Source organism: Corvus kubaryi, unplaced genomic scaffold (assembly GCF_017639235.1).
Source record: "Corvus kubaryi isolate FWS band 111438036 unplaced genomic scaffold, C.kubaryi_AGA036_p1.0 37387, whole genome shotgun sequence".
Classification (NCBI taxonomy): domain Eukaryota; kingdom Metazoa; phylum Chordata; class Aves; order Passeriformes; family Corvidae; genus Corvus; species Corvus kubaryi.
The window spans coordinates 15,799,721-15,812,354 of NW_024581129.1; the positions used below are offsets into that span (position 1 = coordinate 15,799,721).

Here is a 12,634-nt window from a genome sequence, read left to right on the forward strand (position 1 = left end):
CACTCTCAGCCCCAGATGTGTCAATGCTCTTGTAAACCAGTCTGCAGATTGCAGCTGTACGTGGATGCCCAAGTGCAAGTGCAGAGTGTCTGCTGTAGGTGTTGAGTGTGGGTCTGAAGTAGTGAAACTGAGACTTCACATTTTAAAACATCTGTGAGAAAGCTGTTAAAGCTAGATAGAGCAAGGGACAATCTGAAGTCCTGTTAAAATTGCTCTAGCAGAAGGTCAATAATGGGAAGCCTTTCATGTGTATGAAACTTGTCACAACCATGATCCCAAATCATGCAAACAGAAAATTCGGCTTATACTAAGAAACGAAGAAAATCACTAGTGTGCAGATCAGGACTTGGACAGTGTTCTGCTATGCTTGTGAAAAACCCATAAACTCTACCTTCTTTCTGTGAGAGGAATGATAAAAAATGTTTGCAATAGCTCATGGCTGAACCAGGAGTTACTGCCTGGACTTCCCTGATTGGTATTAGTGAAGCTTTCCCCTCTGTCCCTCTCAAAGAGGTCTGTGAAGGCTGGGGTGAGAAGCTAGGTCTGAATTTGGATTCTCTACAGGACACATGGGTGTCTTTGCTGGTGCTGTTTGGTGATTCAGCTAGAGACACTCCACTCTCCACACAGGACACAGGAATCTAGGGAAGCCTAACAAAAGTGATTTCTTTTTTTGGAGCATGAGTTAGGCAGTGCCACAAAAGCTGCATGTTTCTAGGAGAGCAGGTGAAAACTACCTGGCCTTTCTTTTCAGGAATGGGCAAAGAAGTGGGCAATCTGCTGTTGGAGAACTCGCAGCTGCTGGAGACCAAGTAAGGAACTGTCGCATGCTCTGACCTACCTGCCTGGTTATAAATGAGATGTCACCTTGGTCTTGTCCAGAACTGCCTCACTTGTTTATCTAATTGGTTGTCCTGAATACTTGTTCCTTCACTTGTAGAAGATTTGCTCTCCTGAGCTGTTGCCTAACTGTTTCCTTTCTGCAGGCACTTGGGTAAAGCCTCTGGGCATGTGCTGGTAGGGCCTGATGCCATCTGAGATCAATTGCAATCTCTAAATTAACTTCAGGGGGAATCCATGTGTTGGTCTGAGCCTCTGTGAGGATGTTGATGATAATAAGGTTTTATTTGCAAGGTTTTTTTTTAGGAAAGAAACTGTTGTCACTTGATTTGTCAACTATTTTGTAGTTGATAGAGGAGAAGCAGACAATGTAATGGAGTTGGTTTTTGAGAAAAGCTGGCAAACCAGCTATTAAAGCTGAGAAGCTGGGAAGGGGAAGGCAGAGTGCTCCCAGGGAGAGCTGGAGAGCCTACTCTGATGGCAAGCTGCTGATTTTATAATTTTAAGATGTTTTGGAGCTGATTGGAATTGCATATTTCTATTGCCATCATTTACAATTACCCACAACTGCAGATGACAGCAGTTCTGAAAGGTGTGTTTCAGACTTCGTTCTGTCAAAAATAGATACCGGTTGCTCTACACCTGCCTTCTGCAGTGTTCTGCCATCTTCCAAAGGAGAGGTTGGTTTGTTAGTCACGATACAGGAACGGACAAACCTCATCCTGAACCATTATGGTGATTTCTCTGTTCTTCTGCAGCTCCATCTTCCCAAAGTTTAATTTCCCATGAGTCATAGCTGGGCTGAGTTGTTAAACACACTTGTTTCACCTCCCCTTGTAGTGTCTGTGACTTTAGTTAAAGGCCTCTTTTATGGACAGCTGCTGGTTTTGGGCATTTTGGCTTATTGTCCCTTTCACACCTTCAAGAAATGCTTTGAACGTTGTGAAGAATGATTTGATTGCCAAGGTGGACCAGCTGTCTGGGGAGCAGGAAGTGCTGAAGGGAGAACTGGAAGCAACAAAGCAGGCCAAAGCCAAAATAGAAACCAGAGTCAAGGAGCTGGAGGAGGAGCTAAAGAGGTGAGTGATTACCCAAGGAGCTGGGAGTGAAGAGTGGTAAACCCACCTCGTCTGTTTGTTTTACTCTGTTTCACTCATGGGATTAGCACTGGCATTCAAAGGTACCTTAGAGAGTACAACAAGGCAGGATGAGGATTCTGCAGCAGCAGCTCCAAACCCAGGCTCCCTGGAGCGAAGCATTAAGGGTTTAAATTTGCAATTAAAAGCCAACCAACCAACAACAACTATCAAAAACACCCAAAGAAAGGGAATTTCAAAACCAGTAGTTTTGAAGGAAACTGCCAAGAGCTTGATCCTCCTAGCAGCCAGGATAGCTCTGAGAGAAGTGAATGCCCGTTCATTTACTGAAAGAGCTCATATGGAGTTGCCCAAGCAATATTTAAATGCCTATATTGGTAATTGTTTCATTGCTCATGTTAAGAGTGAGAAGAGGCAGAAGGGATTCTAAAGTTCGATACAGGAAGATGCCACTTTTTGTCTTCCTCTCAAACTAGAGAAACTAAAGCCCAACTGCCCAGCAAAGCCTGGAATGGTTTCACATCCATATACACAAAGCTGCCTCCTGGAGCTCAGAGCAGAACAGTTGCATTGTGGCTGGGTGCACATGACTGCAGGAGCTCAGGGCAGAGGACAGGGTTTGTTCTCCAGCTGAAATCCAGAAGGTTCTGAAGTCTGAGCTCAGAATCACCAAGAGTAACACAGACTGGTCTCTTCATTGTTCAGAATGTCTGAAGTGAAAGTAATCTTGCAAGACGAGAGATTTTTTTAAATGCCTTTTGTAATGCCTCATAAATTAGGAGTTCAAAGAAATTAAAAGCACTCACTTAAATACTTTCAATATTTTTTGTCAGGGTTTGGTGTTCTTTACCATTTTGGCAAACTGTTCTTCACATTAGGGGCTTTTTTCACTGTATTGAATCACAAAGAATCAAGAGAATCTTACTGAAACCAGAAGCAGCCCAGAAGAAGCATTTAAGCCAGCATTTTCCCTGTTGAAAATGGCTCAGTTCTCATCAAATATTTGAACGTAGATGCTGGTTCAGAAATAGAAACTGGCTGGATTCTTCCAGTGGTCAATATTTTGGTGCTCACAACAAATGTTTGAAAAAAGGGGGTTGAGGTCAGTGAAGCTGTTCAGAGTAATGTGCTGCCAGAGGGAAGGAAAATGCCAGAGAATCATCTCAGAATTTGTACATTTGGTACACATGGTTTGAGATGGCTCCCTTGTCATGGATGCAGCCAGACTTCCCATAGCTGATTCTCTTCCCAAAGCTAGCTGTGGTGTCACCTGCTGTTTTGATCCCTTTCTTCCTGTTTCCTAGAGTGAAATCTGAAGCGATTGTTGCCCGACGAGAGCCCAAAGAGGAGGTGGAGGATGTAAGCAGCTATCTCTGTACAGAATTGGTATATGACATTACTAAAATGCCTGCGGGGAAAGGGGGTTGATTTACTTACCTATGTTGCTTCGTGTATACGAGTCCTGAGATGCAGATTGATGTGCCTTTGTTAGCAATGAGGGCAAGGCTGGTGAATGGGTTGTGGCTGATGAGCATGAAATCCCTTCATATAACTTTCAAAACAGAATCTGGCAGAGAGGAGCAGCTGACCCAGTGGCAGTACCACTGTGCAGGGTGTAGTTTCTGTAGCCGGGTGCTAGAGCACTGCCCTGCTCAACACCATCCTAATTTAGAAATAAAGTTTAGTGTGCAGTGAGGATTCTCTCTGGGTGTTATGATTGTCAAGCTAATCCAGAAGAGCCTCTCCCCACCTTGGCAGTGAAGATGTAGCTGTGAGGACATCATGCAGCAAAATCCAGTTTACACAGCCAGCTTTGCAACAGTGACTACCACCATGTCTTAGTGCTGCGTTTTTCTTGTTAATTCTTTTCCATAAGCTAGTACTGCCTGTTACAGGGTACAGGCAGAGAAGGCTCGTGGGCTGTTCTTCTAGGACAGCTCTTGAAACTGTTTTGGCTGGGATAGAGGCTTTTCAACAAAGACTAACTGTAAGTGGAAAAAAAAAAAAAAAGGCAAATCAAGCAGTAACAAGATTTTCCTTGTAAATGTCCCTGCCAGGACAGGGAGTTAAATACATTGCTTGTCAGTGTTACTGTTTTCTTTCTTACACAAGGTATCAGAGCAGGTTCAGTTTTAGCTTAAATCGTTGTCTTATTTGGTGTGAACTTGGTCTATTGAAAATTTAGGTAGATGGGAAGATTTTCAAGTTGGGCTCATGAGCTACTGAAGAGAGTTGGATTTGTTTTCAGCTGAACTGACAGGAGGTCTGGTTCTTTTTTTAATTTAAAAAATAATTTATAAATTCCTCTTTGTTTATACAGTTCTTGTTTTGACTAGTAATACAGATTTGATTAAAAGTCCAGGAGGCTAGAGAGGGCCTTGGTGAGTTTATGCTATTCCAACTCTCAGCAGCACTTACCAGCCAGGCTGAGCTTGGGAATTGCCACAGTCTAACACAGCCCTGTGCCACCTCCTAGTAATGAGTTCCTGAAATCCTTGCAGTCTTTATTTTGGGCAGATACTTTCTGCAACTTACTCATGTTGTTCTCGTTCTCCATTCTTTAAAAGAGACAAAGACTTTCACTCCTGTTGTTCCCAACCCAAAGCTGCCTGTGCCCTCATTGGAAGGTCAAGTTGTGTCACCAAAGAGGAAAAGGTGTTTCCTTAGTTTCGCGTATCCTATCTTTATCCGTCTGTACTAACAGACTATCTCCTTCCAGTCCTCCTGGGGGGGCAGATGGCATTATGTAGTGCTCCCTGCTGCTTGTGACTGGCTTTGTTACTGAATTAAAACTTTGGTTTCCAGATTTCTGGACCAACGGACCACCGTCAATTCTTACCATTCCTTGAGACTATCAAAGCACCTTGCTGGCAATAGTCCCACACACACTAGTGTGTGTGTGTGTGTGTGTGTGTGGTCTATGTGTTCAAGTTGGTGGTGATTTTCATTCTAATTTCCATGGGTTTGCCGAATACCCAGAGGTCCATGGGCCATAGTTTGGAGCTCACTGTCTGAATTAGCTTCTTGTATGGGGAAATGGGGAGGAGATCAAGCAGGACAGGAGAAGAACTAACAAATATATGTCTGTCCCCTGACTTGCCCGGTACTAACCTCAATCCCATTCCATCTTTTGTTGGCTGAAGCAGTGCTCCTCCCCTCTGCAGGACAACATTCCCATTGCCCAGCGCCGGCGCTTCACCCGCGTGGAGATGGCCCGGGTCCTGATGGAGCGCAACCAGTACAAGGAGAGGCTGATGGAGCTCCAGGAGGCTGTCAGGTGGACAGAGATGATCAGGTGAGGCTGGGTGTTAGGTAACATCCCTGTTTAGGACAGAACCTGTGGTCAATGCAACCCCTACCAACATAGGGTTGAGAAATACTGGGAGTTTTCCAGACTGTAGATGCCTCTCTCCTAATACCAATACTTTCTCTCTTGTTCCTGAACCTGGGCTGCAAATCTCATGTTGCCACCGTTATTTGGAGACACTGGACAGTTGTTTGTCTTGCTTGTTTCTTGCATGCTTATTAAACTGGGAGAAGATCTGGAGAGGAGTATTGCTTCTGACTGATGAGTTCTAAAGGCTATGACTTGAAGTGACTCTAACGCTGGAGTCTGTAGTTCCCACACTTTCTGTGGCAGACAATGTTACAGAGAGTTGATAAAACTTTGCGTTAAACACGCTTACTTGCCTTTCACGTCAGTGTTGATACTTAAAGTGGTTGGCTGTGTTTGCATTGAAGATGAGTGCATGTCCCTTTCCCTGATGTCTTAGAATGAATTCTGACTTTTGACATGGCTTCCTTAGTGGAAATGACCTGATGCTTGGCAGAGATGCAGAAATTAACTTGGTTCTGCTGTGTTTGTCCATAGAGCTTCCCGTGAGCACCCATCCGTCCAGGAGAAGAAGAAATCCACCATTTGGCAGTTGTAAGTTCTTTGGTGGTTTGTGCAAGATTAAGAAAAGGGAGTGTTGCTGTTTCTACTTCAGACAGCAACTTAGTAGACTCTGACGTTAATGTCAGGTAGAAGTGTTGTTGGCTTAACCTTTGTGCCTTCACGGGCTTCCTTTGTCCTTAGTGAAATTAAAATTAGATCTGACCATGCGCATTGATTTTGTTTTACAAGCTGAAAAAGTTCATGAGTATCCTGGAATGGAAACATTTATACACTCACAGTCAGTTGTAATAAAGGGCTGTTTTCAGAAGGTACCTGTTTCTGGAAGCTAAGAATATGTCAGTCAAACCAAGGACATAGCTCTGGGTTTCAATAGAGCAGTTTTTGTAATGGGCTTAACAGCTTTTGATCCCATACCTCTTGCTTCCCCTTTTGTGTATCTTATGGTGCCTGTCTCTCCAGGTACCTTTTCTCTTACTTTTTGGCCTTTTTCTGTCCCTAGCTTCAGCCGTCTGTTCAGCTCTTCCTCAAGTCCTCCCCCTGCAAAGAGGACCTACCCCTCTGTGAATATCCACTACAAGTCTCCCACCACGGCGGGGTTCAGCCAGCGGCGCAGCCACACCATGTGCCAGATCTCCTCCGGCAGCCGCACCCTCGAGTTCTTCCCTGACGAGTGAGTTGCAGGGCTGTGTGCCAAGCCAGGCCCCCCTGCAGCTCTCCCAAAGAGCAGCAGTGTTTAAAATAAGCTGGTTTCCACTTTAGAAACAGTCTGTGTGACGTTAGTATTTCTCTGTTCTGTGTGGTTTATCTCCCTGTGCTTTCACTGATCAGTTACTATATGGATGAGTTCAGCAAATCTTGTCCTCCCAAACATACAGTAGCCATGTTTTTCTAGGCCATGATGGATCATCTCAGCAGGGACCACTGGAGCTTGAGTTGGCCTCGCTCTAGTTCTGCACTTGTATTAGCAGACTGGGGTGGAATGAAGGAGGGTTTTTGTGGTGGAATGTGATGGCAGCATCAGGACAAAGGGATAGAATGTCAAGGCGTTTAAGTGAAGATAAAATTCTCTCCACAGCGCATTTAAGTTCCAGTACTTGGTTTTAATCTTAACCATGCTAAAAATGAGCCTCTGGGTATAGGTATTACAGTCTTACCCCAATTCTTTGTGCCCCTGACATGAAGGGAGAAAACTCTTTTGTGCTTTACCTGACTTCACAAGATGTTCTGCCATTGCAAAGATTGTGTGGTTTCACATGGGGTGTGTTTTTATGAAAGGACTTTGGAGAATGTGGTGGTAAAGTAGGATAACTTCTACAATAAAAAGGATTTGTTGAAAAGACACTGTATCTTGTAGAAAGGTAAATTTAAACTTTATAGATACCCACTGCCCTTATTCCGTCTTTTTCTCTGATGACGTCTCACAGTCATGCTGTGGTGTCTGAGTGCTTCCCAGCAGTGGATTACATAATGGAGCTGCCCACGGGATTTAATTTTTCTGCTGATGCTGTTTGTACCTCAGAATGATACTTTAAAAACCTATTGAGAGCTGAAGCTGACAAACAGCATTTGCTTATATTAAAACATGTCTAAAAGCTCACAGATAAATTTTTGGTTTAACCTTTGCCAGTGCAAAGCTGGAGTTGTTCTGTTGGAACCAGAAGTTAGTGCATGTTTTCGTTATCAGCAGACAAAGCTTAAAAATGGACAGAAAAATCCATAGTTGAGTACAATGAGGAGGGAGAGAACTCAAAATGCCTTCCTGATGGAGACATTAGACTGGTAAATTGTAACAGCTCAGCAAAAATTGCTGTCATCTCCTAGATTCATAGGCTTTAGAGAAGGATTATTCCCTGTTTCTGAAAGGCTCTTGGAACATCATAAGTGGTGATGACAATGACTTGGCTTGCCACATCTCTCAGGTCAGAACTGCCTGTGTCTGCATCTCAACAGAGTTTTTCTGTCTCTGATTGCCTACATCTGTTTTCACAGCTGGATTTGGTTTGCTGTGTGTGACCTTCCCTGTTCTGGCCCCATTCCCTTCACCCTCAGCTTCTCTCTTTAACCATGAGTTGGAAGGTGACGCTGTGCTTCTCTCCTCAGTGACTGCACATCCTCGGCACGCCGTGAGCAGAAGCGGGAGCAGTACCGGCAGGTCCGGGAGCACGTGCGGAACGATGATGGGCGGTTGCAGGCCTGTGGCTGGAGCCTCCCAGCCAAGTACAAGCAGGTAGGGACCATGCTCTGGACAGGCTGAGGGGGAGGTGACTTTAGTCATTGACATTAATTTAGAGGTACCATGTGCATGTTTTGTTTGTATGATAGTTGTAGGCACAGACCAAATTAATGTTCTATTTATCTCCACCAAAGTCAGTAGAAGGACATCCTCTGCATGAAAATACTGAAACTGAAAAGCACGTTAAACCAAAAGAAATTAAACTTTTCCATCCAGAGTCTAGTTCTTTTTTTTTTTTTTTTAATTTCCTTTGTTATAATTGGGCTGGAACATTAGTTATTTCATTTATACTTTGAGAACTATAACAATCATTTAGTGTGAAAAACAAATGCAGTTTGTGCCCACTTCTTCCCATCAGTAACACAAAATCAAACAGTATCAGCCTTACTTGTTGGGTTATGATGCATTTCACTGGTCAGAGACCCCCTGAAAGGGAGGAGCCTGGCAGCATGGCTTGGAAGTTTCAGGCCATAGAATCATAGAATCATTAAGTTTGGAAAAGACCTTTAAGATCATCAAGTCCAGCTGTCGATGGAAGGTAATGTTGGTGTCCTGACTCTTTGCAGGGAGCATCCTTTCTCTATCAGCAGGGCAATGTGTAACCTCTGTTGGCCATCACTGGGTTAGTGATGACTGTGAGATTGTCTCTTGAGTGCACTGCTCTTCTCCCCTTAAGTACTCTGTTTCACAGAAGACATGATAGGAAGCCTCAGCAGCAGCAACCTCTGATTGGTTCTGCCACACTGATTCCATCTCTCTTGCCATATCCCAGTGTTTGCAGCTTTATACTGTCTTTTTTGTCTTCTCTCCCCCTAGCTGAGTCCCAATGGTGGTCAGGAAGACACTCGCATGAAAAATGTCCCTGTGCCTGTGTATTGTCGCCCACTAGTAGAGAAGGACCCAACTATGAAGGTATGTTGTTTCTGGTTACCATGCAGTCCAGAAAGGGGACATGAGATATGCAAAGAATTTGGGTCACTAAACCTGCAGTTTTTACGACAATCTGAATTCTTCTGACATTGTAGATTCCGAATTCTATCTTCCACTTTCTTTTTTTTGAATGGTGGTTTCTAGTCAATGTAGGAAAAAGTATTTTAGGACACAATTCTCAGCTGGTTCTGGTTGCTGGGTCTCCTGCTGCTCTCTGACATCTTTTGCTTTTTTGACACAATTTATTAACAACAGCAACATTTTATGCTTCTAACGCTTTTGCTAAGACTCCTCGGGGTGTAATGCAAACCAATATAAAAATTCATGAAAATGAGCAAGTGAAAGTAAAAATGCATTTCATCACTCCTTAAATTCTACTGTTGACCAGAATTCATTGGTAACAGGCCAGTATTATCTGGAGTAAATTTTTGTGAAGCCATGTCTATCGATACTAGAATATTTTGAGTAGAATTGCAGATGGGCATAAGTGGTCATGTGGGCAGATGGTAGACTTATCTGCTGTAACTGGTTGTTTTGAAATAGCCAGTTTGTCACTATTTCATTCAGAGATTATTTTTAGAAATCATCCTGATGGTTAAATCGTAAGAAAATTTTAATGCTGTTGTTTCTAGAAGGTTCTACATGTGATCTTTAGATAATGCTCTGTGCAGCATCTTTCCCTTAGGGTTTTGGATAAATCTAGTGTTTGTTTCTGTAGCCCTGTTCCAAGTATTCTCTTAAAAAGCTCCCTGGAAATAACTCATAGGAGATTAACTGGATTTGATTTCAAAAAACTGCTTGTGTGGGAGCTAAACCAGCAGACTGTTTTTCTACACTTCCAGAGATGGGGCAGCCACAGGCTTCCCTGGGCAAGCTGTGCAAGGGCCTCACACCCTCACAGGGAAGAATCTCTTTCTAATGTCTCATTTAACCTGCCATCTGTCAGTTTGAACACATTAAACATCAGCCATGTCCTGGCTTGCTTGTGACTTTAGTCACTTGCAGTGACTAAAAAGGAGTGATTTTGCTGGGTACAGAGATCCTTTGTCTTACCTGCATCAAATTGGGTATCTTCTAGGAGAAATTGTCAAGATCTGGTGTTTACAACTTAATGTTTTAGATGTTTGACATTTGACAGTTCTCCACAAAGGTGCCTAAATTCAAAGAGACCACGGAGCCTGCAGAATCCTTAGTTCAGATTCCTGCTTCTGTTTCTTAGCTGTGGTGTGCAGCTGGAGTCAATCTCTCAGGATGGAGACCTTTGGAACAGGAGCCTGGGAATGGGCAGAAACTAGATCCTGGGCGTGATCCCCTCACCTGTGATAGGGAAGTGGAAGGCGAGAACAACAAAAGTAACCATACATCTCCCGAGAAAAAAAAGGTCAGAAAAGAAAATGGATTTTTTTCCCTCCGATGTTTTTTGTTATTTCATTCCTACCATACCCCTTCTCTCAGTACCTTTGTACTGTGCCATAAAATGCTCTTGTACTTGTGGGGCAGTGCTGTGGTGTTCTGGCTCTTCTGTAACTTTGGGTGTGATTTGGGACAAATCATCCAGTATAAAGTTTTCCAACTTTTGCTTTTGAAACGTTTGGAATTTTGAAAAAAATCCTTATAATAAGGGCAATTAAATGCTTGATGAGGTTGCTAGGAAGATTATATAGCCCTCATAATTGTAAATTTAAAAAATAATACATTTAGGCAAAGCTTTGTTAAAGGAACAGAGAGTCTGTGAGTCCATTTGGGCCGCTTGAGATTTAATCCAGTTCCGGTTTTTAGTAGTCTTAAATGATTTTTTGTTTTTCTCCTATTTAAAGAACCAAGCTGTAATTTGCAGATAATAATACAATATTTTATCCTATCTGGTTTGTAGGGTTTTTCTCCACACCTGTTTTACATTGCTGCCTTATACTCTCCTAAGACCAGCTTGCTTAAGCTGATCAGTTGTGGGTGCATCCCAGACTCACAGCATTCTGGATGAATGAATATTCAGTGACATTTGATATGACATTTGTCAGACAAGTCAACAGAGAAATTAGTGGCCATATTGCTCTTGGAGCATAAGGAGTCAGACAGGCTCTTTGGCCAGTGCTCTGGATACTAGTGCAACAACATGAATGGAATCAAATTAATAAAAATAAAAACTAAAATATAACTGATTAGACAACTATATAAAATAAAAAAAAAATTCTTATATAATTTTACTATAGAATAGAATGTATAATTTAAAATAAATTACACCATGTGTAAATGTTGCCAAGCATTGTTAGGCTCAGACTGATCCAAGAGGAGTGCTGATTGTGCCTGTGTGTTTGCTCTCCCAAAGGCAAAGGAGCTCCATGAGATGGATGCCACATCCAGCCGTGTCTGGATCCTCACTAGCACGCTGTCAACCAGTAAAGTCGTGATCATTGATGCCAACCAGCCTGGCACAGTGGTGGACCAGTTCACTGTCTGCAACGCTCACGTGCTCTGCATCTCCAGCATCCCTGGTGAGTGGGGCCCAGGCTGGGGTCTGCACAGGGTCACCTGCACCACTGAGGAGTGACAGACGTCCTCACTTGGGAACTGGAACGAACCCTTCCGCCTTCTTGTGTTCTGTCATTGTTCCCCAAAATCATAACCCGGATCTTGCCTTCCTGTAGGACCTTTCTCTGGAGATTCCTCCCTGTTCAGGGTTCAGTAAGTCATTCATTTGGTACACAAACAGTGTTTTTTGGAAGCAGGAGTGAGCCTTGTCTGGTGTGGAAGGGCTGTGTACCTGCCTTGGATACTGATACTAGGGATGAGGGGATCTGCCATGGATCAGGCTGCTGATGGATGCTGTGGTGCCTCCGCAGGGTGGTGAACCCCAAGGATCAGAATCTCCCATCATTAGGGTGATCTCAGGAGTACAGCTACATTAACTGAGCAGTGACTGCTTGATTTATGCGAGTACCTGTTCTTTTATCTTCAGCGGCCAGTGAGAGTGACTATCCCCCAGGCGAGATCTTCCTGGAGGGGGATGTGAATCCCGAAGAGTCAGCTGGAGCAGATGGTGTCTTGGCAGGGATCACGCTGGTGGGCTGTGCAACCCGCTGCAATGTGCCACGAAGCAACTGTTCCTCGCGTGGGGACACACCTGTGCTGGACAAGGGACAGAGTGAGTTTTGGGATGTAAAACTTCGTGACATTTCAATTACAGCTAGTCCTGTACGAGCTCCTGGTGTTACAGCCACATCCTCCTGTCCTCAAGTTAAACACTTCAGAGGCCTCCAGAATTCTGTTTTTATGATACAGGAGTACCAAAGGCCCTTTTGTTACATTTCTTCTTAGAGCCCTCCTTTTTTCTCTGATTCACATGCTGCAGCCTGGTTGCAGGAGTCATACAGGAGAGTATTCTGGGCAGATGAGATGTTTGCCCTGCTACAGGTGCTGCTGTTCTGATTGCTTTGTTCTCTGAGCCTTGGGAAGCCAATTAAGCTCACATGCAAATCGTACTGCTGCCCTTGCTGACTCCATACTGCAGCGACAGCCATGGAGTCCTTCCAATGCTGTGCTGTGCTAGTCACAGATTAGGCCTCACCTTAAAATAGTGTCTGTTTCCCATCCAGGCAGAAGATGCTGGATGAGCTGCTGTGTCTGTGGCACAGGCTC

General features: G+C 43.8%; 1 protein-coding gene across 31 annotated transcripts in view; it reads left to right on the forward strand.

Moving 5' to 3' along the window:
- Window positions 1-12,634, forward strand: part of MAPK8IP3 (mitogen-activated protein kinase 8 interacting protein 3) — a 73,331-nt gene that overhangs the window by 48,205 nt on the left and 12,492 nt on the right. For 12 of the 31 annotated variants that reach the window (XM_042037650.1, XM_042037661.1, XM_042037653.1 and 9 more), the window contains 11 exons: window positions 755-812; window positions 1,767-1,919; window positions 3,242-3,323; window positions 5,081-5,232; window positions 5,809-5,865; window positions 6,335-6,505; window positions 7,936-8,062; window positions 8,885-8,980; window positions 10,218-10,379; window positions 11,325-11,490; window positions 11,955-12,140. In XM_042037650.1, the coding sequence (XP_041893584.1) occupies window positions 755-812; window positions 1,767-1,919; window positions 3,242-3,323; window positions 5,081-5,232; window positions 5,809-5,865; window positions 6,335-6,505; window positions 7,936-8,062; window positions 8,885-8,980; window positions 10,218-10,379; window positions 11,325-11,490; window positions 11,955-12,140 (1,410 nt within the window). The remainder of the gene's footprint in view (window positions 1-754; window positions 813-1,766; window positions 1,920-3,241; window positions 3,324-5,080; window positions 5,233-5,808; window positions 5,866-6,334; window positions 6,506-7,935; window positions 8,063-8,884; window positions 8,981-10,217; window positions 10,380-11,324; window positions 11,491-11,954; window positions 12,141-12,634) is intronic. The other 19 variants (XM_042037655.1, XM_042037672.1, XM_042037662.1 and 16 more) reach the window with 5 other exon arrangements.